General features: G+C 39.6%; 1 protein-coding gene across 2 annotated transcripts in view; it reads left to right on the top strand.

Moving 5' to 3' along the window:
* LOC138045547 (ATP-dependent RNA helicase DDX55-like) overlaps window positions 1-27,500 on the top strand; it is an 89,100-nt gene that overhangs the window by 436 nt on the left and 61,164 nt on the right. Inside the window, exons 3-20 of one of the 2 annotated variants that reach the window (XR_011131609.1) lie at window positions 2,045-2,106; window positions 4,763-4,787; window positions 5,150-5,241; window positions 7,172-7,234; window positions 8,118-8,211; window positions 9,962-10,017; window positions 10,881-10,923; window positions 11,390-11,494; window positions 12,995-13,036; window positions 13,310-13,366; window positions 14,217-14,284; window positions 14,651-14,740; window positions 16,377-16,469; window positions 16,550-16,596; window positions 17,387-17,454; window positions 18,131-18,210; window positions 19,973-20,061; window positions 21,415-22,092. Coding sequence is in view for 1 of the 2 variants with exons in the window: in XM_068892090.1 (XP_068748191.1) it covers window positions 2,045-2,106; window positions 4,763-4,787; window positions 5,150-5,241; window positions 7,172-7,234; window positions 8,118-8,211; window positions 9,962-10,017; window positions 10,881-10,923; window positions 11,390-11,494; window positions 12,995-13,036; window positions 13,310-13,366; window positions 14,217-14,284; window positions 14,651-14,740; window positions 16,377-16,469; window positions 16,550-16,596; window positions 17,387-17,454; window positions 18,131-18,210; window positions 19,973-20,061; window positions 21,415-21,875 (1,635 nt within the window). In the remaining variant the exon portion in view is untranslated. Of the gene's footprint in view, window positions 1-2,044; window positions 2,107-4,762; window positions 4,788-5,149; window positions 5,242-7,171; window positions 7,235-8,117; window positions 8,212-9,961; window positions 10,018-10,880; window positions 10,924-11,389; window positions 11,495-12,994; window positions 13,037-13,309; window positions 13,367-14,216; window positions 14,285-14,650; window positions 14,741-16,376; window positions 16,470-16,549; window positions 16,597-17,386; window positions 17,455-18,130; window positions 18,211-19,972; window positions 20,062-21,414; window positions 23,445-27,500 lie in introns of those variants that run through there. The other variant, XM_068892090.1, reaches the window with a different exon arrangement.

Raw genomic sequence — 27,500 nt, 5'->3', positions numbered from 1 at the left:
TGATTGGCGTATAAGTTTTAAAAAACTTTGTTAGGTGTCCACGGTAAGACGCGTTGCACTGTAATACACGACAGAGTGTGAGGTGGGACGAGATATGCTCTTGTTGTGGACTGCCCATCTTGTGTCATGCAGTTGATCAATAGTTGAAGGAATCGTGAGGTATTTAATGGATATTATAACCGGTCAGTGTAAATGCAGACTGAGGTTATAATAAAACTGTTGAAAAAGCGCAAACCCTTTAGAAATGCTAACAGTTAAGCCTAAATATTGTTCTTGGCCTAATTAGGCCTAAGGTTACCATTTCTGAGGGGTTTGAGATTTTTTAATAGTTTCATTATAACCTCGGTCTGCATTTTACCCCTGGTCTACAGTCTGCATTTTACACTGACCGTATTATAACTTAATTAGTATTTGGGCTGACGGAAGAAATGGCAGGTCTAAAACACAGGTCACTTGTTGCAGGTCACACTTTTACCTTTTTGAAAGTAACCCAAAACCCTCAATTTGGCTAACCCTAGGCCTAAGGTTGGTTTTTGGGCCAAGGGTTTGCCAAATTCAGGGTTTTGGAAGGTAAAACAATGACCCGCAACCAGTGACCTGTGGAATGTGACCTGTGTTTTAGACCCGCCGTGGAAGAAAAAAATTTTTTGGGGACGAGATAGACCAAATTGGCTAACGCAAATGTTGTGCCCAATTCAAACCCTTTGGGAATGAAACATTTTGTTCCAGCTATTTCCATATCATTTAAACATGAACGCTACATTATGATGCAAATACAATACACAAAGAATCTTAACCCCGGGAGATTTGAATTGGGTACAACATTGAGTTGGTCGACTTGGTCTGATTGCTGTAAATTAGTGGAAAAGCAAGAGCAAGGTTCAACATGACAATGTTCTATGGAAGGAGCCACCTTGCTCTCTGCTTTTCTTGGAATTTATCCACGCTTGATTTGTGACAGTGATGATGATCAACAGTCAAAGGAAACAGGTAGAACTCTTAAAAAAGTATTTCCATGGTGATAGAAGTGACTGGGATCTTAAAGACAGGGAAGGAAAAGTATTACAGCCTGATTAGTGTTGCTACAGGCAATTATCCAAATAAAGATTACCACTAGGGCTTTTTTCTCAGATCTAGGTAATGATGGATGGGTGTAAAGTACAGGCCTGGGTTGTTCGAAGCATGGTTAGCACTAACCAATGGTAAATAGGTAACATTGAAATTTATAGGTTTTGATACCTCTTAACCAACAGTTAGCACCAACCAAGCTTCGAGCAACCGGCACCAGATCAGGTGACTCTCACTCGTCACTCATTACAAAACCGTTGCTAAGGGTAAAGTTAGGCCTTATTAGCCTAAAAACAATGTATTGGTACCTATATTGGTAGGTAAAGCAATGACCTGTAATGAGTAACCTGTGGATAGGGACCTGTACTTTAACCCCAGCGATAATTGGCCAAAGCAGAAAATACCATAATACTCTTAGTTTGTTTGTACACTCAAATTTTGATAAAGGATCGTTTCCTATTTCTCTTGGCACTTAAAATGGTCCCAAGAGAAAACAAGAACAATGGGTGGACAAACAAAGAGTATTATGATATTCTCTGCTTTGGCCAATTGATTGATAAATTATCTGCATGTACCTTATGATACTGTAAAAGGAATTTGTTACACTAATAGAGTGGATGCGCAATCCAAGAAGGCAAAGAGAGAATACCTGGTATATTAAATAATTTTGAAAATGTTTTGACTTTGTATTTATTATTTAGCAAATGCATGATCCCATGAGAGTCCCAGGTCTTCAAGCTCAGCCCTCAATGTCCTCCTCTATTAAGTGGTTTGTGGCCTGGCCCCTTTTCCGGCAGGGAAAGCTGCATTTTATGTGGTTTGGCTGGAGAAGCTTTTTTTCTTCCTTGGCTGGAGAAGCTAGTCACATACAGAAACATGTAATTAACATGTACTTCTGTCACAAGTCTCTTGTTATTATATCTTCCACTTAGGTTTAAATTCTAGGCAAACAATGCAACTTATTGTTAAATTTCAGGTTACAGGATCTGGAAAAACGCTGGCATTCCTGATTCCTATAGTAGAAATTCTCCTTAAGAGGTAATAATGTCCTTTTCTTTAAATTTGACAATGTTTCTCATGCAGGCCTTTTAGGAAGGCTAAAATGTGTACAGTGTCTACTGCGATGGCAATACTTCTGAGTTTATTGATGACAAAGAATCATTTATTACTTGATATGTGGCTTCCATTTAGTGCATTTTTTTTTTGCTGTACCCTTCAACTAAGAGGTGTAAACCAAATAAATTAAGGTTTCCTTAATTAAGGACAAATTGAGCAATTAACAGTGAGGCTTTCACTTTTTCTTTGGTTCAAAATCATTTGTGTTAATCAAAATTTAAGTGAATTACTTATGATGATGACAATGACAATACTAATAATAATTTAATAATAACATTAATAATAAATGACTAGTATTTACAAGGCTAAAATTCTTTAAAAAGTAAAACACCGAACGTTTTTCGGCGTTAAGCCATCATCAGGGTAGCAATAATCATCATCGTCATCATCATCTTACTAACTTAGCTGAGCCCAGAAACCAAATCATGGTTTTTGATTTTTTTTTACTGTCAATGTCTGATAGCAGTGCAAAGTTAATAAGAAGTACATGTAATTTGCTGCAGCTGAGCATTTCCCTTGTTTTGAATACCTAGCTTTTACAAAACGTTGTGAGATAGGGAAATACAAGAGGCAAATTATCACAAACGTGTAGGTGATGGAGATTGAAGATGCCACTTTGTGAATGCCAAAACTCACGTAGTAGACATAGCTAAGCTTGATCGCCCTGTGATTGCATCTCAATATAAAGTGCATTTAATCGTAGGGAGGGTCCCTAATGGGAAACCAAGGATATACAATGTATCAGGGCAACCAAATTCACGGCTTTGGTTGTCCAGCTTTTGAAACAGGGACTACCTGGATGTTTTTAATTTCAAGCACTGTTTATCTATATCATTGCTAAAATAAACTCTCTCATGTGTAACTGGGGAGAGGTGTTGTCATTTATGTAGCCAAAGATAAAATCCCACTCCCACTAAGGAGGAGAAATAGTTATAAAGTACATAAGATGTATAACAATAACCATGCAGCTAAAGAAAAGTCTCATATAGTTCACAGTACAACTTTTTGTACTGACATGGTCAAAAGCACAGTTTTCATTGGAGTATCTTGTGTTAAACAGTTGCGGGCAATATAATGATGAGAAAGCACGTGATTAAAAGGTTAAGAAACTTTTACAACTCTTGAGGTTTCAGCACATGAGCAACCTTGATTGCACAATTGGATTTTGAGGCACTAGCCTACAAAGCAGAAGGCTGTCAAAGACTTTGATTACAGTGTACCAGGAACTAGGCTCTTCAAAGTGATGCTTTGAATAGGACTAAATGGTAGGCCCCGCCTCATAACCCTTGTTCATAATTACCACCATTGACTGCTAGGAGTGAGACATAATTGATTCTATTCTTCCTGACGCCAGACAATTTTACTCGTCAATGGAGGAGAGTTTAGGAGTCAGTAGGTTAAACGACACACACAACATTTTTTAAAGTAAGCATAAAGCTCCTGATGTGGTCGCTGCAAGTTGCCATCCACTATGTGAGTAAATTTATGAGTCAATAAATAAATTAACTTGACTGTTCCTAATGATATAACTTTCATGTAGCTCTCTTAAGTCCCTTTATTAAGTGATAATGGTGATGAACTTTATTTATTTATTTAGTTATTCACTTAAAGGCCCACCTTCAACCTACAGGTATTGTGTGCTGCGGAACAATTTTCATTTATGAAAATTCTGCCCGAAGCTGAGGTTCATCCAATTAGATCTCTACGATAAGCAATGTGAATTTTCATAACAAAAACAAACAGGCGAAAAGCCTGTCGGTGGAAGATGGGCCTCTAATAAATTCATTCTTTGGATCTTGGGAGCAACAGGCTACCCATGACTTAACAAGTGTGGGTAAAGGTGAGGTAGGGGTCCTGTTTTTAGAAGTGTCATGCAGTTGGAGGTTGGTTTAGGCATGTATAATACTTTAATACACAAGATATAGCCAGCTATCTTGTAAGGTGGGCCTTAAATTACTTACAATACAAAATTACTTAAATTACTTAAAGTACTTACAATACAAAAGGACATTACTTACAAGCTATAGCTACATAATTATATAATGCAATACAAACACTACCTATAATACTACAACTACTGTAACCAATACTAATGTTACTTACACAACTTATTACCGGTACTTAAAATTGCCAATTTTACAAACTTGATTTAAGAGTCAACTATATTTAACGCTGGGGCACTTAACATGTAATTGGAAACACTGTACAGAGAGCAAACCAACTGAACTCAGATCAAATCATAGGTTGGTTTTTGAGGAGAGGGAAAAACCAGAGTACACAGAGAAAATTAAACCTCTCAGAACAGAGCAGAGAACCAACAAGTTTACTCAACCCACACGTGATGTCGATCTGGGAATCGAACCAGGGCCACATTGGTACGAGGCTAGTGCTCTCACCACGATGCCAGCCCTGCGTAAAAGTAGGAAATAATATGATCGGGAACTCCTATTAATTATTATTGGTGCATTATAATGATCCTGTGAAGATGCACTCATTGGTGACCCTGTTTGACTTGTGGGTACAAATGTTTTTTTAAAGTACAGTTATCTGCCTGATTGTGAAATTTTCTTGTTTTCAGGGAAGAGAAGCTCAAAAAGCATGATGTAAGTGTGATCTTTTTGAGGATATTCAGAACAGGCGGGATTTGCAAATGGCTTCACTTATTTTAAAAAGTGGTCTTTAACATGCAAAATTAGTTGCTAAAAAAAAAAAATAACTCAAAACACAGACAACCACTCACCACGTGAAAACTTGTGTAGCAAATTTTAAATTTTAATTTTAAATTATATCTGAGCTTGATGTTTATGAATGGTTCATTATTTTCTGAAGAATTGGTTTGTGTAGTAGAAATAATTATAATAATTTTATTACTAACTATAAATTATTACTATTACAGTATGAGCAAGATCCAGATAATTAATCAAAATGCTTGCCAATTGGTGTTTTTTTACTGAAAATAATATAGGTTGGTGCGATAATCATATCTCCAACAAGAGAGTTGGCAAAACAGATTGATGAAGTGCTGCAAACGTTTACTGAAGATCTTTCACATTTAAGGTCAGAAATTATGAATGGCTGAAAATCATGTACTTTTTAGGAGTCTTCCCAAGGAAACAAAAGTAATTGATTGCAAAGTGCTTAATATGTTAAGGGGCTATAATATATAAATAGACAGACATGAAAAGATATTATATAGGTAGATAATTCATTAATTTTAATTGATCCAGTAGCAGTACATGTATAAAAGGAAAAGGAAAAGGAAAGGAACAGAAAGAAAGGAATGGAACTTTTTTTAAGTGTCTAGTTGTTCTAGCGCTGTAGCACTAATTAGGGACACTGTAAACTGAAATTATAATTAATGCAAATCAAGTCAAATCAAATGTTGGTTTTTGAGGAGAGGGAAAACTGGAGTACCCAAGGAAAACCTTGCGATGCAGAGAAGAGAACCAACAAACTCAACCCACATATGATGCCAAGTCAGGGAATCAAACCGGGGCACCATCTCCATCAGTATAAACACTGAATTGATGGGACCATCAGTCTTGCTTAATTTCAGAAACTGATTTAATGTATAAATAATGCAACTTTTGAATAATACATTGGAATTTGGTTGCACCAAAATCATTAAGTTTCCTTGTACTACCTATGAGACATCAGGAACTGGGGTATTGTTTATGTGAGTGGATAGGAATTGGTCTCATTTTTAAAAGAGGGGAGGACAATCTCACTCTCTTAACCTATTGACTCTGGGAGTGAGTTTTAATAGATTTTACTCTGTTTAATGCCATACGATTTCCCTTGTCAATGGAAGGTGGGGGGGTGGGGGGTTGGTTTAGGAGTCATTGGGTTAATGAATTGTTCATGTGCACCTGCTCTCCTAACACAGGGTTGTAGTTAGACTTTTGAATAGATCGAAGAGTAGTTTTGAAGTAGACGGAATTAGTGAGCGAAGTGAACCTTGCGAATGCCCCAGTCACCTGGCTGTTTGAAATAAACTCACAAGTGAATGTAAAATCCCATCACTTCCAAACCTTCCTGTCACGTGTAAGGGCAATCGTTACATAACATAACTAGGACATACACATTTAAAGGAGAAAAATCTTAAATAACTCGTAAATGTATTTTGAATTTCATTTTAAATACCTATTTATTTGCTGACTTGACTAACTATAGATCGTGCGGAGCTTAAACCAGACTTCCTGAGAATGTACATGGTATAAAAACGCTTGATGACTTTTTGTATAATAAGTCATGTTATACTGTGATAACTCTGAGTAAGCTTATAATAGCTCATCACTCTTCCATTACAAGCCCTCTATCAGATAAGCTTTAGAAAGTAGAAAACAAGGATCTCCACACTGTTACAAGTTTACTGTCTACTGCATTAGATTGGTGGTCACTAGCTCAAACATGCAAGCAGCAAAAAAGCCATCATGACACATAAAAATAACGTTGTTCATGGCACGGCTACCCAGGACATGAGGGTTGCATTCACCAAGCGACTGTACCAAAAGCATCCTCAAATGTTGAGATTCCAACTGCTACCACTTTTCAGAGGTAGTTTGTTCAGGGTGTTTACTTGGAACACTCTTCAGTTCACCTAAAAGAATATTCTTATCTGTGAATTCATGCTTTCAAAGAAGTAAATTAAATCCTTTAAATTTGCATTGACAACAATCATTTGAATAATATGTAGTCAGAATACTTTGAATCTTCGTAGTGAATTTTAGCAACCTATCCATATGCGCACCCATTCACCCACCCTCAGTCAGTGGTCTGTCAAGTCTTGCTGAAACATCCCACCACTCTTTATCTTTCTGATCCATTTTGCACCACTCTTAACGTCTCTTGTCAATGACCAAACGACTTTGTTCCACTCATAACCTTTTGGTTCAGAAGAAGAATTTTTTTCAAACACTGTAGGATTCATTGAAAGCCAATCTAAATGATTTTTTAATTATTTTTCTTTGGTTAATACACTTACTAGGCAACTATTATTGATTGGAGGAGTGGACCCTTTGGAAGATATACAAAAATTCAAATCAGATGGGTAAGTTCCCACCTATCCATACTAATTGAAATTGGACTCTAGTCTTATTCTTGTCTTTTTTGTGCGACTAAGTTACGGAATAATATATCCCAAATTATTAAATTAATTCTCTCTACTCCACATGGAAGGTAGAGAGATAAGGCAGTTAACATGCTGATAAAATCAGTGAGGGGAGGAGGTGAAAGCCAAAAATGCCAAAGCATCAAAGAAATTGCTTCACCCATTGACCCCTGGGAGTGAGACAGATTCTACTCTGTCTAACGCCAGACGATTTTACTCGTCAACTGGGGGCATCCTAGGGCATTTGATGCATCAATGGGTTAAGTAGTGAAAGACTATAACGTCCCTTCCATCAAAAATAAATAATGGTTTTGGATTTATACAGGTGTATACCACACATATCAGTCTCATGGCGGTTTGAAATTCTTTCTCTGGGGTAAGATCGGACATCAACTCGTAAAGGGGCCTCTGCAGCTGCTATCAGTCCATATTATTATTTTTGATCTAACCCAACATTTTGATCTAACAGGGGTCTACCCCCTACTCTTCATGAACATTGTATGGGTTCTGTAACAGTGTTGATTAACAGGAAAGGTTGTGAGGCGGGGCCTACTGTCAGTTTATGGTCGTTGAAAGTCTAACCAGTTGCGCAGTGTAAAACAAAGGCAGCACTTTCTCCTCAGTTATTTTAAGACCCTGAGTGTGTTGGTCTGGCTGGAGTCGAACTCAAAACCTCCCGCATGGCAGCCCGGCGCTCAACCAACTGAGCCCCCGGTTCACAGCAATAATAATAATAATAATAATACTAATAATAATAATAATAATAATAATAATAATATATAAGAGTAATAATTTTTAGCCATCACTTTCTTTTTGTCCGCAGGGGCCACATACTTATTGGAACTCCAGGACGACTTGAGGATTTCTTTTCAAGGAAAAAGGGTGGATTAGACCTTGCAGCACATGTAAGATCAATGGTGAGTAGACTCTACTGGTGTGCTCTTGTTAGATCCAGGCACCTGTAGGGTCTGGACAATCTGCATCCCAGCAAGTCATGCAAGCCATGCGAGTCTCGCAGCCATTTAAGTCTAAGCACCCATTTCAAATAGCGCTTATAAACAGTATTTAAGTCTAAGCACCCATTTTAAAACGGTTAGCTTTCAAAAACTGTGTGACTCACATGTTGACTTGCATGTCTCACATGTATGACTCACACCCATGACTCACAGCCATGGCTCGCATGGTTCAATTTAATAGACACTGAGTACATGATGGGGTGTACCAGTAAGAACAATAAAGTGAATTCTCAGTTTAATGCTGTGAATTAATATTATGAGTGCTGAGTTCAATTTTGCTAAACATCATGCATGCAGTTAAGTACATCTTTAGTTGGTAACTGGACTTTTCTTTTGAAATTGAGAAGTGATCCTTGCACTTGTCAAGACAATAGGTGTTAATCACACGGCGGCCATGTTGAGTCCCGAGGGATTGAAAACGTTTGTTTTTGCGCACCGAAACTCATTCCCAAACATTTCAACTTGAGGCTGGGGAACAAAATCTATTGTCTATGGCCTCTATGGCTGCCGCTCGAATAAGGCCCATTTAAGCGAATTGTCTAAATTTAATAGACAATGTTCAATACATGAGGCAGGGGTGTACAATAATAAAGTCATGTGCCAATAAGAATGATTAAAGGGGCGCCGTCATGCGATGACATGTGCAGTATTTCTCACACGCAAAAATTTTAACAGATTTTTAGACTTATGGCTTTCAAAAAGCAATAACATGTATATAAATTTATCTTTTATCGATGATTTGGAGTCCAAGAAATAATAAAAGTGAACACCAAATATCACACCATTTTTGTTCACTGACAGCTGAATTCAATGAAGTGTGACCGGAAACACTGTTGGTGGTACAAGCACTCACACAGAAATATTTTTTTCTCTGCGATATACCAAACATGTTATCAAGATTAACATGCCATTTTAAAGCTGAAAGAGAGTTAAGACACAAGTTTGAAGTTGAAAGATGGAAAGCAGAGAAAAAATCCAGCCATGTTTTACTCCCCGCTCGCAGTTTTATAATTTGTGCAACAAATAAACACAACAGTGCAGTTCCTCTCATCTAAATGCAGGTTTTTCTTCAAAATATTCAAATACACATTTTAGAGTGAAGATAGTAAAGGTTTGTTGACAAACTATGATGTGACCAGTGGTCTCTGACATTTAAGCGACTACCCACAAAGATGGACTTGGACCCTTGTTAATAGTGAAACGGCTTACACTTCGATTACACCATGCGTCGAATTTCTCACAAATTCACACCTTAAAAAGTTTCTCTTCATTGTAGATGCTGTATTGGTATTTTGACTGTTCTTCTTTGCTCTTTGAGGACTGAGATTGAATTGCTATTTGTGCGCTGAGTGTTTACCTGTGACGTCCAAACCAGCTGAAACCGGCCAGTATTTTACTCTGTTTAACGCCAGACGATTTTACTCGTCAATGGGGAACCCCTGGGCGTCAATGGGGTAAAATTCTGCGTGCGACAGTGGCCGCCATATTGTCTGAATCTTTTTGGTGTCTTTGAGAGAAAAGCGCTTAAATTATCCAGATAAGTAAGGATCATTTCTCAATTTTGTCTATAGCCCGCACTTCAAATATATCTATTATATATTACTTTCAATAAGCACTCTGGTATGCAACGTTTTGTATTAACTTTGAACAGGAGGTCCTGGTATTGGATGAGGCTGATCGGCTACTAGACATGGGGTTTGAAGCAAGGTAAAACAACAAAAGTCATTTCTTATAACCTTTCACTTTTGTCGTTGTTCAGTTAATAGAGATAGATCACTTCCTTTTTTACTGAAATGGCAATACTATTGTTGTGGAGTATTGGTGTTTTCTTGTTATCATGGCATAGGCAACCCAATGTTTGATCCCCCATTGTCTTTGACTTTATTTGGTAATTAATCAAACAAATTCATTCAACTTTTTCATCAGCTCAAAATTTAGTTAAGATTAAGCCAGCTTAACCAAAGTAACAACAAAATATGTAATGTAATCATACCCAAATAAAATAAGTACATTTACAAGTCAGATTAGTGTTGATAAAATAAGTAAGAGTACCTAAAATAACCATAATGGGCTAATGAGAAACTGGACAGCCATCCTTAGTTGTTTAGTACATCAAATTCTATTTAGGTTGCTAAAGACAAAAACACATGCAGCAGCACACCTAAACACACAAAACAAAGACTAAATTTAGACAATTGATAGCAATTAACTTCTGGAAGACACAGACTGAGTATATTTGAGATTAGCTAAACAGAAAAAAGTAGTTGTATTTTCAATGTATAGTTATTCTTATTATACTAATAACTTGCAATAACATTCGATTTGATGTCACTCTTAAATTGTTTAAGTGGCAGAAGCTTAATTAATATCATTACAAAAGTAATGAAAATAAAACTGATACCATGTTTGATAGATCAGCTTTTGGTGGGTTTGGTTGAAAATTTGTTTTTGAGATAAATTAATAGCCTGCTCTCAAAGGTCTATTAGGTACAGTGTTAAAAGGGTAGAAATGTTTTTCATTATCTTTGGTTTTTAACATTGTTTTCAATTATTATTGTTTCTGTTTCCAGTATCAACACAATTTTGGGCTTCCTTCCAAAGCAAAGAAGAACGGTAAGTTTCAAGAGGGCAAGTGGATGAGATTTGAGTTTGTGCCTTATACTAGGAATGCTATAGATGAATTAATTCACCTGTATAAAGGGAGTGCACATTGCAACCCTGAAATCAACTACCATCAAATGTATGGTCACATCAAACCAGTAGGTGGAACATTTGCAAAAGAGGGGCGACACAGTTGTGTAAGCAAGGGGATGGAATTAAACAATTACTACAAGAAGCCCCTTAATGAGAAATACATGTTTTATGTATCACCCTTGAGCTGTTTGGAGAGGTTACAGCTGAATTGTTTCAGTCGCACTTAATTTCAGTGTTTGATTTTCACATCAACTTGTCAACACTTTAATTCATGTAACCATAAATGTGAACAGGTGGAAAATATAACAAAACTTTCAAAAATCACAAAACTATAGGACCACAGGAAAGAATTTCATAGAGGACAAAATTATTTTTTTATGTGCAGGGTCTCTTCTCTGCCACTCAGACTGATGAGGTCAAAGCACTAATTAGAGCTGGACTCAGGAATCCTGTCAGAGTGACAGTACGTGAAAAATTCTCTAAAGCCAAGGTAAGTCAGCTGTTATACCAGGAAAGTCTAAAAGGCCGGTAATATTCATTTGGTAGTTGCTTAACTTTCTCTTCTCTTAACCAGCCCTCATTAATGAGTAAAATTTTCTGGGATTAGGCAGAACAAAATCTGTACATGGCACTGTTAGGATAGCTTCCCACGCAGTCGTTTTTAGGCTATCCAAAAAATGACTTCTTAGGAGGGAAAGAGTTAATTAAAGAGGGGATAGTTTTTTTTGGAGTGGATTAGACGTTGTTAAACCCTGAACTGATCCACATTCATGACAACATCTACATGTAGATCTACATGCTCCAGCACTCAGCAAAGTACCCTTTTGACTTATGGCTCTTTCTGCTTAGTTGGCCTTGTGCACTCACTATAATTCTTTTAGAGACATCCCCCTAAGTCGACCACTTCTGCTGGAGAGAACAGGACAGCCACAACACGGGCAACTCCAGCCACTACTCTTTTCGAATAGTGCGTGGGACCTGAACAAGGGTTGTCAGGCGGACCCTACAGTTTATAGTCCTTATCAAAGAGGACTTGAAAGTGTAACCATTTGCATATGAAATTACAGAGGCAGCGCTTTCTCCTCAGTTATTTTAAGATCCTAAGAGTTGATCCGGCCAGGGTTTAACTTAAACCTGTTCTGCCCCCGCCCCCCTCCTGAAAGATTTAGTATCATGTCACTGTCTTGCTGTGTACATATGTAGATGGTTTTCGAGCTTTAGCTTTAGTGTGTTACTGTTGTTAAGTCAAAAGCTGCTACATGGCATGCTGGGTGGGAAGACAGGAGAAACTGCTGCCTTTGTAATTTCATCTGCAAATGGTTAGACTTTCAAGTCTTCTCGGATAAGGGCTACAAACCGTAGGCCCTATCTCATGAATATCTTCTATGTTCATAAGATCTCTGTGGGATATTAAAGATCACATGCACTGTTCGAGAAAAGTAGGGGATAAGTCCATGGTGTTGTAGCTGTTCTGTTCTCTCCAGCAGAAGTGGCCGATGTCTCTAAAAAGGGACCTTGCCGACTGCTGGAACATGTAGATGTTATAGTGTGGGAGGTTGCAGGTTCTTGCCACAGGTGGACCAACGATCAGGGTCTTAAATCGTTGTGGAAAAAGTGGTGCCTTTGTAATTTTACCTGCAAATGGTGAGACTTCTATGTCTTCTCGGACAAGGGCTATAAACTGTAGGCCTCTCCTCACAACCCTTGTTCATAAGCTCTGTAAAATGTTAAAGAACCCAGGAACAAAGAACCGACCATGGACTTCCCATTGTTAAGGACAGGACTGTGTAGGGTACGCTGTTACTGGAGCCTCCCTCTGTTGTGTGATTCCCACCACCATGGTAAACGTAGCTGTTTTCTGTTCTCTTAGATTCAATTCCATTCTATCCCATTTAAATACCATTGCATTGCATTAAAATACATAACATCAGTCTGGTCAACTCTTTGGAATGAACTTACCGTTTTTCACTTTTGATTTATTTTTTGCCAGTCTGAACAGAGGACTCCATCTACACTGAAAAATTTCTATACAGTAAGTTGCCATTTGTACTGTTAATTACTGAGGGTGCTGTTTTGGCGGTGTGGTTGGTTTTTGGCCGCATGAATGAGTGAGGAATGCTTGAGGGAAGTGTAACAAGTTATTGTTCAGTCCGCTATGAATTAGTTTCATAATACAGTCGAAGCTCCCTTAACGGACACTTTCGTAAGCTGACAGTCCTTGCCATGGATGCCAATAAAAACCCTTCTTCTGATCTTCCATACAAACTCTGTGACATATTCCTGACGAAGTGTAACTTTTTTGCAGATTTGTGAAGGGGACAAAAAGTTTTCGACTTTGGTGGCTTTTCTCAAAGCAAGGAAAGTAAGTCAAGTTGGTAGTTCCATTTTCTTTTAACAAACCTCTAGTACCCTTTTGAAGTGTCACCACTGCAGACCAATGTGCTGGGATGAGGGTCAGGGCTATAGGGAAATACTAGTTTTGCCTTCATCATTGTTTCTTTTTTGTACCGTTATAATATGAGTGTGCTTGTAGAAGGCATCGGGAAATAAAAGAAAATTGGCTTCAAAAGTTCAAAGAACTTGTTAAACTTAATTTTTCTCCCTCATACCGAGTAGCCTAAGACAGCCTGTTGGGTGGAAGACGTTATATGGAACTTCTTCGCTTCTTCTAGCCCTGGCACCTTGTTTTTGCTTGAAGCAGGGTTAAATTTGTTCTTAAAAGAATCCATACAATGTTTTCTTAGAAGCCCCTTTGGTCTCCTGTAAGGGTGCTTCCATTCTGTCATATGCTTAACCGTTCTCCCAGGGGGCATTCACTTGACATGGCCAAACCAAGGCTGGAAGTTCTTCAGTGGTCAATGTAAGAGGTTCAAGGTGAAGAACGTGTCATATGTTCCTTCCCTTTGTGGTTTGTTGTAATAAATATTATTTAATAAATTGAATACATACAGATATACTCTCTCTGTATACGTTGTCCTTGTAGCTCATTCATTAATACCGGATCATAAAACTTGCGTTCGATTGTCGCTATTTTGATTACTCGGTGCTTATGTCTTGACAGTATATAGAATTAAAGATCTTGAAATCCTCGGATCTGGCCATGTTGGTATTCCTCATGTATGAGGTACTTAATGTTTTTACCTTCAGAGACCAATGGTGGACACTCAATTTTCTAATTTGGTTTAGTGATAATAGCTTCTTGTGTTCTGCAGACCAGCAAGAATATGGTTTTCTTCAGCACATGTGCCTGTGTTAATTATTTTTCAAAGGCACTTGAAAGGTTAGTCAGCTGTTTAAAAAATGTTTCCTGTGTCTTGAGACTTAAAGTAAAACCCTCGCTAACGACAAGGAGAGAAACTTGCGAGGCATAAAAAGCTGAGACGTGATTTTAACATAGCCTCTCTTCACCTTTCCTTACTCCAGGCTTTTTGTGTGTTTGGCTGCGTGCGACCTGGAATAACGGAAATGGTTGAGGAAGTCCCAACTCCAAATTACCGAAAAAGGTCGTTGTCTGGAACGCTTGCAGCGCACAAGCATTTTTATTTTCCATATGAACTACTGCTGTGTGAAGACAAAAAAAAAAAAAAAATGCAAGGTGTTTAAAAATTCCGTTGCTTAGTAATGCGAACAATCTTCTTTATTTCAGGCTCTTAACAAATGTCACTGTACTGTCTATCCATGGCAAAATGAGGTCCAAACGGCACAAAGTGTTCGATTCATTTAGAAGGCTAACAAGGTATGCCAAGTGACATAGGTAAATCATTAAGCTCTAAATTTGAAAGTTTGATAATGGTTACACGGTTGCAACAGCTATGCTCTTTGCTGTTTGTCCTTGATGTGAAAATGGCCCAGCATTTCGTCTTTAATTCTCAAAGCATTCCAGCTGTATGGTCATGCAAGCGGACTCATTCAAATAAAAGCCATCACGTTATTTATTACTATCATCATCATCGTCATCATCATCATCATCATCATCATCATCATCAGCATCATCATCATCGTCGTCATCATCATCATCATCATCATCATCATCATTATCATCATCATCATCATCATCATCATCATCATCCTCATCATCATCATCATCATCATCATCATCGTATTCACTCAGTTGACCAGATGTCTTGGACTGGGAATAGGCCTTTTGCAGCAAACGATCACATGGTACAAAATCCGGAGGGCAAGCTCATTATTATTCCCCCCCTGGGACATTAAACCAAAGAGACCTGAACCAGTCAAGCTTGACTTGCCTTTGTTTTAATGTCCCAGTGGGGGAATAATAATGAGCTTTCCCTCCCGCATGGTGGAATTTGTATCTTGTGATCGTTAGTCGCAAAAGGCCTACTTTGGAAGTATTTGCACATAATTTGTGCAGTTCCTAAGTGTTGCCCTCTGAAGTAGCGTTGGTATCCCAATGTCCTTAAGTGTTTTTCAAGGTCTCAGGGTATTGCCTCCAAAGATCCTACCCCGACTGGCCCTTCTGTGGCTTTCTTCTGCCGTAATCTCTCAGTATCCACTCTCAGGTCCTGGTGTTTATTCTTTTGCCTTAGTTCTACTGTCACCTGTCAGTTTGGATCTTAAAATTTCATAGAATCCTGACATTATCCTTTTGAAGTACCTTTTCGACTTTGTGTTCCGACCATTTGTCTGCTATGGGGATGTTATACTTCATTCAAAGATTCCAGGGTAACATTGATGCGACCTTATTGTGCCTTTCCGACTATTGTCTGTGGCAGACTCCTTGTGTCCACTGTTGTTTGTTGTTGTGATGATCCCTCTCACCGTGTTGGGATTCCGGATGTGTTAGGAGCAATGCAGGCCCCTGCAGTCCTTGGGACCACCCTAATCCTCCAGGAGATGCTTAGTAGCCCCAGGTCTGCAGTGTTTACGACTGCAGAGTTTGAAAGACAATAATTGTTACTATTACAAGTCTCGAGTCAAGTGTCAACTTGCACCTTCAGGTCCCCAACACCTTTCTCAGTATATTGGCCGATCCAAGGAGAGCAGACTTTTGAAGTGTTCTTTTCCCATCTGGGATGCCAGTCTGCTCGGCTAAGTATCCAGTCAACTTCTTTGATCTTGAGCCCAATGCCCTAACTACCGCTGGCACAACTTTCTTCTTTGCCTTCAAAAACGTTCCCCTCTCCCTTGCCAGATGATGATATTTCTTGTGCTTTTCAATCTCTTTCTGTACAACCTGACTATCAGCAGGGACAGCAATGTCCACAATGATGGTATTATCATTATCATTAATGTCTTCACTCCTTGTCAATGTCAAGATTAATGTTTTTGTCAATGTCAATGTCAATATTGTTATCAAAAATCAGTAGAGTAGACTTAACCCTCACCGTTATTCAATACGTCTGTTTCAGTGGCGTTCTTGTCTGCACAGATGTTATGGCTCGCGGAGTGGACATTCCGGAGGTGGACTGGGTCATTCAGTTTGATCCTCCCAGCAGCGCAAAGTATGTCTTATTATTTTGCCAAGCAGAGAAGTTTATCTCGGATTAAACCTTTTTTTAAACTTTACTCAATTCCTTTTCAGTGCCTTTGTACATCGTTGTGGAAGAACGGCAAGGATTGGAAATCAAGGTGAAATATTTTTTCCCTGAGACATATGACCGATATATAGGCTACATGTATATACCAACCTAGTTTGGGGCAGGTAGGAAAAGCAACTGCTTGTATTTTTTCACTTAAATTAATTCGCACTCGGACCATAAATCGATCTGCCAACAAGGAACCATAACTTAAAGAACTTACAATGATATGCCTCGAGAAAACGAGGTTTGTAAAAATGCCTCATATTTCTAGATCTTTGAATGGGGCTTAATGATACGGCAGCTCTCACGCTAGGTGGCTCTATGGCTTTTTTGCACGGTGATCCCACTGTAAAGACCAGGTGTATGAGCAGCATTCATTGCTATCTGAATTATAATGCATATACTGACAGTCTCCAAGGGAAACGGTGAGTTTTGGTTTCCCGAAACCCTCACCAACATTGAGGGTGTTATCCCTCCCAACTCAAAAAAAAAAACCCCAATTGTTTGAAAGCGTTTAGCTGACATGACAACGGAAAAACACTATTGACGCGGGCTGGCACGAAAATTTGCCGGGTTTTCAATGTGCACAATTTGAGTATGTACGAGTCAAAAGTTCAAATTGTTGTTTCCCGAGGGAGTGAGTTTTTTACCCATGGCACGTGACACGTTCTCTTCCGATCTAAAACGTATTTGCGTCCATGCTCAACAGCCACGTTTTATCAATTAACACATTGACAGACGAAACTAGAGTCTTAGTCCTCGACAATTTGTTCGGGACAGTAACATGACCGAGCTCACATGCATACTGGTTTTGATAAGTGATCTTTGTTACTTCACAGGGAATGCTTTGCTGTTTTTGCTTCCGGCGGAGGAGTCTTACGTGGACTTTATATCCATAAACCAAAAGGTGCGTGAAAGACGATAAATTTAAATGGTTAACTTGTTACGGTCGATTCGTATCACTCGCACCCACACGATTCGTTCCAGCGCTTTTTCAGCCAAGGTTTTTTTTTCATAGACTTGTCATGGTTATCGTGTAAAGTTGGTCGACAGAAGGATACTGTTGGAGTTTGCACTGCCTTAAAAATCATTGCCAAGCCTCATGCCTCATGCTTGTCAGATTGGCAAAGCAAACCGTCTGAAAAAATTATGACCACCTTGAAATTTAGCACACTGAGAATCATCATCATATCTTTGGTTAACCTTGGATTTTAGGGTAGCTTGGTGTAGCTAGTATCTCTGAGCGTTTACCCTTCCAAGCATGATACACTACAGACGACAGATCACGACACCGGGAACTCCATGCCCTACTCTTTGCGAATAGTGCGTGGGTTCTTTTACGTCCCACAAGGTTATGAACATTAAAGGGATGTGAAACGGGCCCCCTACGGTCTATCGTCCTTACACGAGAAGATCAGAGCATGTACCTATTTGCAGATTTCATTACAAAGGCAGCACTAGTCTGTTCGACGAGACAAGTTTAACAAAAAAGCAATTTCTGTAGCTTTGAAAAAAGGCAGCTCCTATCCGGCGAAAAAATAGTGTTTGAATTCTGGGCTTTCTGTCAATATCTTAACACTCAGGTCCCTCTTCAGCCGTTTGAAATCGAAGAAACCGCCACAGATATCGTCCCCAACCTAAGAAAAATGGCGAAAAAGGACAGGTACGTAAAATGGGAATTTGCTATAACGTGGTCACTTGTAGCGTCTATGTAATTGTGTGTTATTGGTCTCCATACCAACTTAACTTGAATCGTGCATTCGTGCGGTTTTCAATTCAGTGTGTGCTATGTCCCTTGTGATTTTGCCGGGTCTTTGTCAACATCTTCATCATCATCATCATTATCATTTATATCATTCTGTATTTCCCCTCGGAGTTTCAAGTAACTTGGTGTAGCATATAGAAATTACTTCATGGAAAATGCACGCTTACGATTTTTATTCACGAGTTGAGTTTTCTGATACAAAACGAGTGAATAAAAATCGTACAAAGCATTTTCCATGCTGTAATGTGTTTATTTCATAGGTACTGAGGTTTTTTTCGTGGTAGTGTTTGATAGAGAGATTTATTTCGCACAAATGGAGTGGGGCGATGAAAGCAATAAACAATGGTTTAAAATCGTCCAACCCACAATTTATTGAATAAAAATTACAACACTTACTTTGTTTCAGATATTCCAAACTAGTCCAAAGTGAAGAGTATTTTTAGTTCGTCGCTTGTCCAAGCTACCGGCGCTTTGGGTTTATTTCCCTTTCCTTTCTTCTTTAGTTGTTTTTGTTTGGGCTAAAGAACCTCTCTGGTTTTCTCAAATACCAGGTCGTTTGTTATGCTTGCGGAAATGCGAATAGCCCTTTTTCGTCAGTGGTCGTTCCAAGCTAACCACTAAACTTTGAAGGAGAGTCAGCTCGTAATTATTGCTGTCTTTAGTACAGACGGGGATGATAAATTGGTTGATGTATTCAGTATTCATTCAGCTCAACCGCTGGAATAACTTCCATTTCGGCCTGTCTAGATCTACGGCCTTCGTTTTCCAAAGTCGTTCAAGCAATCGTACATCTCGTTCAGTTTTTTGAGCGCCATTTTTCAAAGCGCGCGGTTTTTTGTAACGGCTGTCGGATGATGTTCCGTTCGATCAGTAGTGAAATTTCGTCGTTCGCGTTGCTGATTGGACGAACGATATTTCTTCACAGTGAAATTTCGTCGTTCGCGTTGCTGATTGGCTACATTTAGAATCAGTACGAATTTTATTCAAAATGATTTTCGTGTAGAAATCTCAGTACCTATGACATAAACCGGACGGTATATCTCCGAGCATTTACCCTCCCAACTATGGTACACCACGTGGGACAGACCACAACACTGGGAACTCCATGCTCTGCTCTTGTTAATAGTGTGTGGGTTGTGAGACGGGGCACATGGTTTATGGTCCCTATCTGAGAAGACTAAATTGTCTAACCATTAGCAGATGTCATTACAAAGGCAGCACTTTCTCCTCACTTATTTAAAGACCCTGAGGTTTGGTCCAGCTGGACTCAAATTCATGACCTCCCACATGGGAACCCAGTGCTCAACCAACTGAGCCACCCATCTTAAGGACGATGCCTACTAATTCAAATTCGTTTACTTGCGGACGGAAAGCAGGAACGGAGAAACAAGTCTCCGTTTTCAAAAACATCCGGATACGACGGTGTGGATGGGGCCTACGTTTATTGTAACTTCCTGTCACACGTTTTCTCGCTTGCAACTCGCAAGCAGCGACGACCCACTTTGTTTGCTTCGTCGTTTCACTATTGTCTGATTTGATGTTTTGCGTTGTTTGTGATTGGTCAAAGTGTTTACATTCACCTCAGTCGATTGATGACTGCCGTATTTCCAAACGGACCGACCACGCTAATTCAGCTTTTGTCTCTCTTTTCTCTCTGTAGAGATATTTACGACAAGGGAATGAGAGCATTCGTGTCCTTTGTGCAGTTCTACAGAAAACACGAGTGTGGCCTGATCTTCCGAACAGCTGGTGAGAACATAATCTTTAAAATTGATCAGCTGACAGAAAGGCGGCATAGTTTTCAAACTAGGGGTTAAAAATGTACAAATGTAAATGCTTTGTTTATAGCTGGAGTGCACGTGCTATCAAGCTAGTTCACAGGCACCCCACTTTTGAGAATCTGACAGGAACAATTCAAACTTAACAGAACCATGACGAAGACCCCAACGGGCAGGAGGCAACCAGTTGGCTATTTACAAAGCGTGGTAGAGTTGAATCCGGGACAACCGAAAACAAATCCAAACCCGAGAGCAGAACGGGATTTGAACCCAGGGCAACCGCATGCAAACCCAACGCCATAACCACTGGACCATACTGCCTCCAAAGGGGTTATGTGAGTTTATGACCAAAAGCTTTCTTTTTTATCCCTCGTTACACTTTTCACTTACCCTGCTTCTGCGATCTGCTAGTTAACTAAGGCTGGTCGTTCTCCAACATTTTTCACTCTTGAATTAGTTATGGAGGGTTTGTAAGGTCTGCATAGGAATGTTAAGGCTTATCCAAACGGTGAATGTTATACGGTGAAACGTGTTAAAACATTGTTGGCTTGCAAAACATTTTCCGTTTGGCCACCTTGTTTTGTGCTGTTTTAACGTGATTCAACGAGTTGGGTATGATTTGGATTTTGTCAAACATTTGTTGAATATCGTAGAACATTACTTTTGTTCTCGGGTTTTGCACATTTTGACAGATTGACGTGCGCTTGTGTACTAATTCTACTAGTTTGTCGTCTCTATGGATACGGTGTCGTGTCACGTTCTCGTTTCTTTCAAGATGGCGAACGAATGCGACCACAATTTTTGCTTTTTTGGAGTTCATAAAACATGTTTAACCGTGAAATCTTCACCGCTTGGACTGGCCGGAAAACGCTTGGTATTGTCAAGCGCTTGTAGAATTTTTTCCTCTTTAGATTTTTCCGCGCTCTTTGCCTGACCGTAGAGACCATTCAAAGCATGTTAATCTTAACGAACGAGATGAAAATATATATGAAATGAATGACATATTGAACTGCTGATATGAAATCAATGAAGCTATGATCTTTGCAGTTATGAATGCAAGTTTAGCAATTGCGTAGAGAGGCCTGAAAATTTCAGGGCTTCACGGTGTTTGAACCCGCGACCTCGCGATGCTGGTGCGATGCTCTAACCAACTCAGCTATCAGTTAATGAAGATTTGAAAATTTCATGTTTCTCTACGCAGTTGCTAAAATTGCGTTCATAACTGCGAAGATCATAGCTTCACTTCATTTTAGTCTTGTTAGTAAATTACACAATCATATCGATGTAATTAACATGTTTTCCGTTTTCTCTATCCCTCGTTAAGATTTGAACCTCGGAAAGCTAGCCACCGGATTTGGTCTTTTAAAGTTGCCCGTCATGCCAGAACTCAAAGAGAAAATAGTAGACTTTCAACCAGTTGACATTGATGTGGAAAAAATAAATTATAAAGACAAAAATCGCGAGAAGGAGCGAAAGAGGAAGCTCCAGGAACAGCAAGACTCCTTTGGGGATATTTCCCAAAAAACGAGCGATCAACAGAGGAAGAAGAAGATGAAACGCGGTTTTATCGCCTCGTCCAAAAATAAAGAGAGGAAAGATAAGAAAGAAAAACTTGAAGCACAGAGAAGATTTCCAAAGAAAAAGCGCCAGCAATATTATTTTGATCAAAGCGAACTTGAAGATCTGGCACGTGAGGCCAACTTGGTGAAAAAATTGAAGGCAGGAAAAATTAGCAAAGAGGAATTTGAATCTAGGATTGGGAATGAAGATGAAGAGGATGAATAATATTTTGGTATCGAATATCGAGTGCGAATCGTCAACGTTGTCAATTCGTGAATCAGTATCCCTGAAGTGAGGGATTAGGAACGCTTTCAATATTTTCAGATCTTTTTACTTTATTATGGAAGTGCAAACTCCGCTTTGCGCCTTATCTATTACAGTATCCCACTTCTCGCTTCAAAAACACGAGGAAACTTGTCTCGGAGCGCCATTGCAAAGCAAGGTATCTGAAACACCAGGCCGGGAGATTAAGAAACGACGAAAAGAAGACTATCATTGGTTAAAAGAGGAAAAATAATCGTGCTGCACATGCGGCACGCATTTTAGCGGTGGTACTCTGCATAACGACGTGAAATCATCAAATTTGAGGCTTTTACATCAACGTGTAAAGGCCTAGCCAAACGCTCGCAACATTTCAACCCAACATCTTGCAACATTGTTGCATGATTTTGCGGCATGTGTTGGTCCCGGGCTGGCCAAACGCACGCAACATTTTCAATGCAAGATGTCACGTTTTCGTAGCCGTCATAGATCTTAAAGTCCCTATCACCACGTCGATCGACACAATTGTAGAAACCATTACAGTCTGGAACAGTCTCAAAAAACGTTTTTATGGGCGGTCGTCATCGCCAAAAATACAAAGAATGTCAAAAGGAAAAGGGGGAATGTGAAGTGCTTTATTGGCACACTGCAGAATAGAATAAATGATTTAGAAATGATGCAGCCTAAATGCCAGTAGCCTAGCTGCCTTTTGTGACATGTTTCACTCAAACGATAAACGAAATAGGAAGATAGGAAAGTTTCTAGTCATAACTGATGGTAAACTGGACTTAATAGACTAAAACCGATTTTTGGAAACAAAAATTGGCCATGTTCCAAACGGGAAATGGTGTAGTATGTCAACAAACAGTCTGATGTAATGCTAATAAATGGCTTCGTTAACCTAACGTGGTTCAGATCATCGATAGGTACTGAGTTTAAGAAATGAAAAATAGCTCAATGTAATATGAAACAGTTTAAGGAATGGCCGATTGCAAAATGGCCCTGCAAAACAACAAATGGTCTTAACCTTATTTTATCACACACAACATGAGAATTTTATATCCATAAAGCTCATTTCTACAAATCGATACGCTTTATTTTGCACATGTGAAAAAAGCCTACATAGCCAATCAGAATGGCGTACAGCTCTTTCACGTGTGGAAGTATAACCAATCAACGATAGCGTAAAGGCCATTTCAGGCCAATTACTCATGCATCTCATGCAAATCGTACTTTGTTATTGAATTACATGGTGACTAAATGAGACTTTATCCTATTTATTGATATCGTACTAAGATAAAAAAAAAAAATTGGAAGTGCATTTACCGTTCAGTGCTTTATTTCCTTGATGTACATGTTCTGCGATATTTTCCATTGCTATTAAATTTGCATTTTGTTCTATTGTTAGTGAGTTTTTGTTTCAAATTTGCGTTCAGAAAACTATTTCAATGAAATAAACAGCTCACGACATAGAAAGTGCTTTGTACGGGGTTTTATTATTCCACTATTACATCATTTTACCAAATTGGTCAAGAGAACGCGCAAAATATGAGACGGTATTACTCTGTAGAACAAAGCAAATACGGACGGAACTGGAGTTTTCGATGAACGAAATTGTTTTCAACAGGATACAAAGCCCGAAAATTTAGCTTGTCATCGCTTGTCTCTCGTCATTTCGTTTATACAATCAAATAAAGGACATTTGGCTGGCTTTCTGTCCCGTTTACATCGTTCGCAAGTGCCTTAAAGGACAGATGATACATTTTTTTTAGAAACGCTCTTACCAAATAAAATTGAAGCAAAATAACACCTTTTTGTATAGTGGAATAATAAATCTCTTATTCGATGGTTTAACATATAATACTCGCGGACATTTTGCTCATTGCTGGTATTTTTCCTCGCCCCTGTGGGGCTCGGAAAAATACTACGCAACTCGCAAAATATCCGCACGTATTATATGTTGAACCATCGAATGACATGTATTTATTCACTCGTTGTTTGTGTCAAAAACCCTCACGCGCTTGTACCTCGCACGTTCGGGTTTTTGTCACAACTCGTGAATAAAACCCCGTACGCTGCACTTTCTACGACGTAAACTATATATATATACTAAACAGAATACATGTATTGTGTTTCTGATTGGTCAATGATGAATACATACATAGGTTATAGAGAGCGAAAGAGGTTATAGGACGTTTTCAACCGACCGCTAGAGACACCACTAACAATAGAGAAATGTACAACTTCTGGTGGACGAACGAAAGAAGCTAATAGACTATTTTCCCAATCCCATGATGCAATCCTTTTTGGGGGTTCTTTACCTAAAAACATTAAAAGTTAAGTACGCTTGGGACTGTATCATGCTTCATTGAACTGGATATCCACTGTTTTAATACAAATAACCTCCCCCCCCCCCCCCCCAAAAAAAAAAAACTATTACGGGATTTGCGAAAATAGAGAATGAGAGATGTCTTGTTTTTGTCCACCAACATGGTGGCGGTGACGTCACGTGAAAACCTCCTATATAGTTGCTATAGAAACAGCGATGGAGTAATTTTGTGGAGTATATAGAAAATAACAAATCGTATTAACTTGCTCGTGCTGATGTTGTGAAAGTTCTAAAAATTGCACTCGCGTACGGCTCATGTCATTGGCTTTTGGGAATATTACGACTGGATTCACCCAAGGTGTGGGCCCATTCACCTCTTCAGTGATGTCAAAGTCTAGTAATTATTGGATCTTCTTATCTACTTTCATTTTCAAGTCTGTCGGGTTGTGCTACTGGCTTCACCATTGGGTCAATGTGGTGTGTCATCTGCCCAGTTTTGAGCTTTCCAACACCACTAAACACCTCGGGGTCCTGTTGTTGCAATGTTTGTTTGGTTACTGTAACTATAGTTATGTCTATACCTACCTTCAATACACCCAGTTTCATTGCAGTGCTTTTGCCAAGGAGTGGTGCTCCTTTCTCCTTGATCAACAAGAATTCTGCTTTGGCCTTCCCACGGCTTACCACTACTTCACAAATGAAACGACCTTTCACTGGGAGGGGTTTACTGGAGGCATACGTAGACATCTTCCTGTCAGCAGGAGCAGTTTCAGACCTGCACTTTATTTTCTTGGCTTTCAGGTTTTCCCAGGTTTCGTCACCAATTCGTCACTATGTTTGTGGTACCTGAGTCTACCAGCATCTACATGTATGAGTTAACTCCACCAACGTACAGATTTAGCTCATGCATTCAAATCCATATCAGCTTGGTGGCTCTTGTTCCCTGATTCCACCTGTACATGGTTTCCGCTTTTTTTCTCAGCTTTCGTTTTGCACACGCTGGCAAAATGATCTTTCCCTGTACACTTTATGCAAGTCTGACCTTTTGCAGGGCATCTTGGATTGCTTCCTAAATGGCCACATCACCCACATCTGTAACAGGTTATTGGGAGCAAGGATGGCGCAATGGTCGGAGCACTCGTCTCCCACCAATGTGGTCCAGCTTTGATTCCCAGACTCGGCATCATATTTGTGGGTTCTCTACTCTTCTTCGAGGGGTTTTTCTCCAGGTACTCCTGTTTTCCTCTCTCCACAAACTGAAACCAGCCTATGATTTGATTTCTGTACAGTGTCCCAATTAGTGCCTCAGCACTAAATACATTTGGCACTTTAGGGACCATAAGCAAGCACGAGGACGACGACGACGGCTACGCGAACCCCACAAAACAATAGGTTTAATTACCAAAGACAATAGACCTGCACGCCCTGCACGTGCGTTTTACATTCTGATACATTTCTTTGCAATTCTCGTCTTGACAACGACGTGAATGATTAAATTTGAGGTAATGTGGAGGACGAGAACACCTTACGATGAATTTTCCATTTTCTCTCTAAATGTCCACACCATTCTCACAAATTTTATCCTTGGAATGTGGTCTCACGACTTGGAGAAACCGCAAAATTTTTACAGTGACTGGAAATGATATTTCTTAGACAACGTTCTCGAAGCCGTCGTCGTTGTCCTTGCTTAAGGTCCCTTATGTTCCGAACACGCCGACATCGTATTAATCAGTAAAACCTGGCTGAATAGTAACATTCTCGACCAAGAACGTTTTCCGCTTTCTGGCTTTCTTGTCTATAGGAAAGACCGTAAGGATCACAATGGCGGTGGGTTTCTCATTGCTGCTAAAGCTAGTTCCTTTAAATCGTTGCGGGAATATGCACTGGACTTTGACAATTTAGAGGACTTAGAGCTTGTGTGTGCTGAGATGACCACTTTTTGTAACAAGAACGTGCTTTTTAGCACGATTTTACTGGCCATATCCCGACGATACTCCAGGTTCCTGGTTGGGCAAATTGAATTTTTTCTTTATAATGCTTCTAAAAGTTGCGATAATATGGTAATACGAGGTGACCTGAATTTGTCCAAAATCTCTTGGGACTCACTAGAAAACACTCGAGGCATAAAAGAGGTGGCGTTGTTAGAAATTCTTGACGATCATCTCTAACACAATTAACACAATTAAACTTATTCCCACCCGCCGTAATAGAGTGTTAGACCTCGTAATTACAAATGTTCCGGACCGTGTTTGCGTGCGTGAGGTGCTTAGTCCAAAAGAATCGGATGTGTTCACGGATCATGGCACGGTGTCGTTTGAATTTCACGCCTCTAAAAAAGCTACCCACAAAATAAAAAGAACAGTGTATGATTATCGTATCACCTTGGATCACTAGTGACACGCTCTCCGGAAAAAGGAGGCTGCTCGCTTTCCCTCCTCCCTGTCATCTCCAAAGTTCTGGAGCGCTGTGTTCTGGCGGGTCTGCCGGATCATATATCCCATCTCATCAGTCGGGAACAGCATGGCTTTTTAGCTGGTAGATCTCGCGTGACGCAGCTCGCCAGTGTCTTTCTTACATTACACTGGTGGTCAACTTGACGCCGGTAAACAAACCGACATTATGTATCTCGACATGAGTATGGCATTCGAGAAAGTGGATCACGCCAAGTTACTTGCAAGGTTGCACCAATACGGCATTGCTGGTAAACTTCACGACTGGTTCCGTTCATACTTACAGAAACACAAGCAACAGGTTACAGTTCTCGGGTCCACGTAAGAGGGTCCCCAAGGGTCCCTACTAAGGCCGATACTGTTCCTGCTGTTTGTGGACGATCTACCCAAAACTGTTGAGACATCAAGAGCTGCCTGTTGCGCCGATGACACCAAGATTTTTAAGAGCATCGATTCTATCACAGACTGTAGTGCCTTGCAATCCGACTTTAACTATCTTGTCAGCTGCTCCGAATCTTCTGGGCTGATATTTAATCAGCCCAAGTGTAAATACCAGCGATAGATCACCTGTACAGTACAGCTATACCATCAACGAAACACCTTTGGAATCTTGTGACATAGAGAAAGACCTTGGTATGTGGGTGTCAAGCAATATTGCTTCAGACAAACTAGTGATTGAACGGTGCGCGAAAGCCAACAAACTCCTCGGCTTTGTGCACCGAGCCTCTAGATGCATCCAAAGCACCCAAACGCGTCGCACACTGTATCTATCTATCGTCCGGTGCCGTCTCGGCTACGCAACCCAAACAT

This window comes from Montipora capricornis, chromosome 4, assembly GCF_036669925.1.
Source record: "Montipora capricornis isolate CH-2021 chromosome 4, ASM3666992v2, whole genome shotgun sequence".
NCBI lineage: Eukaryota > Metazoa > Cnidaria > Anthozoa > Scleractinia > Acroporidae > Montipora > Montipora capricornis.
Note: the sequence above shows the minus strand (reverse complement) of the source record. Positions and strands in the feature narration are given on the sequence as shown.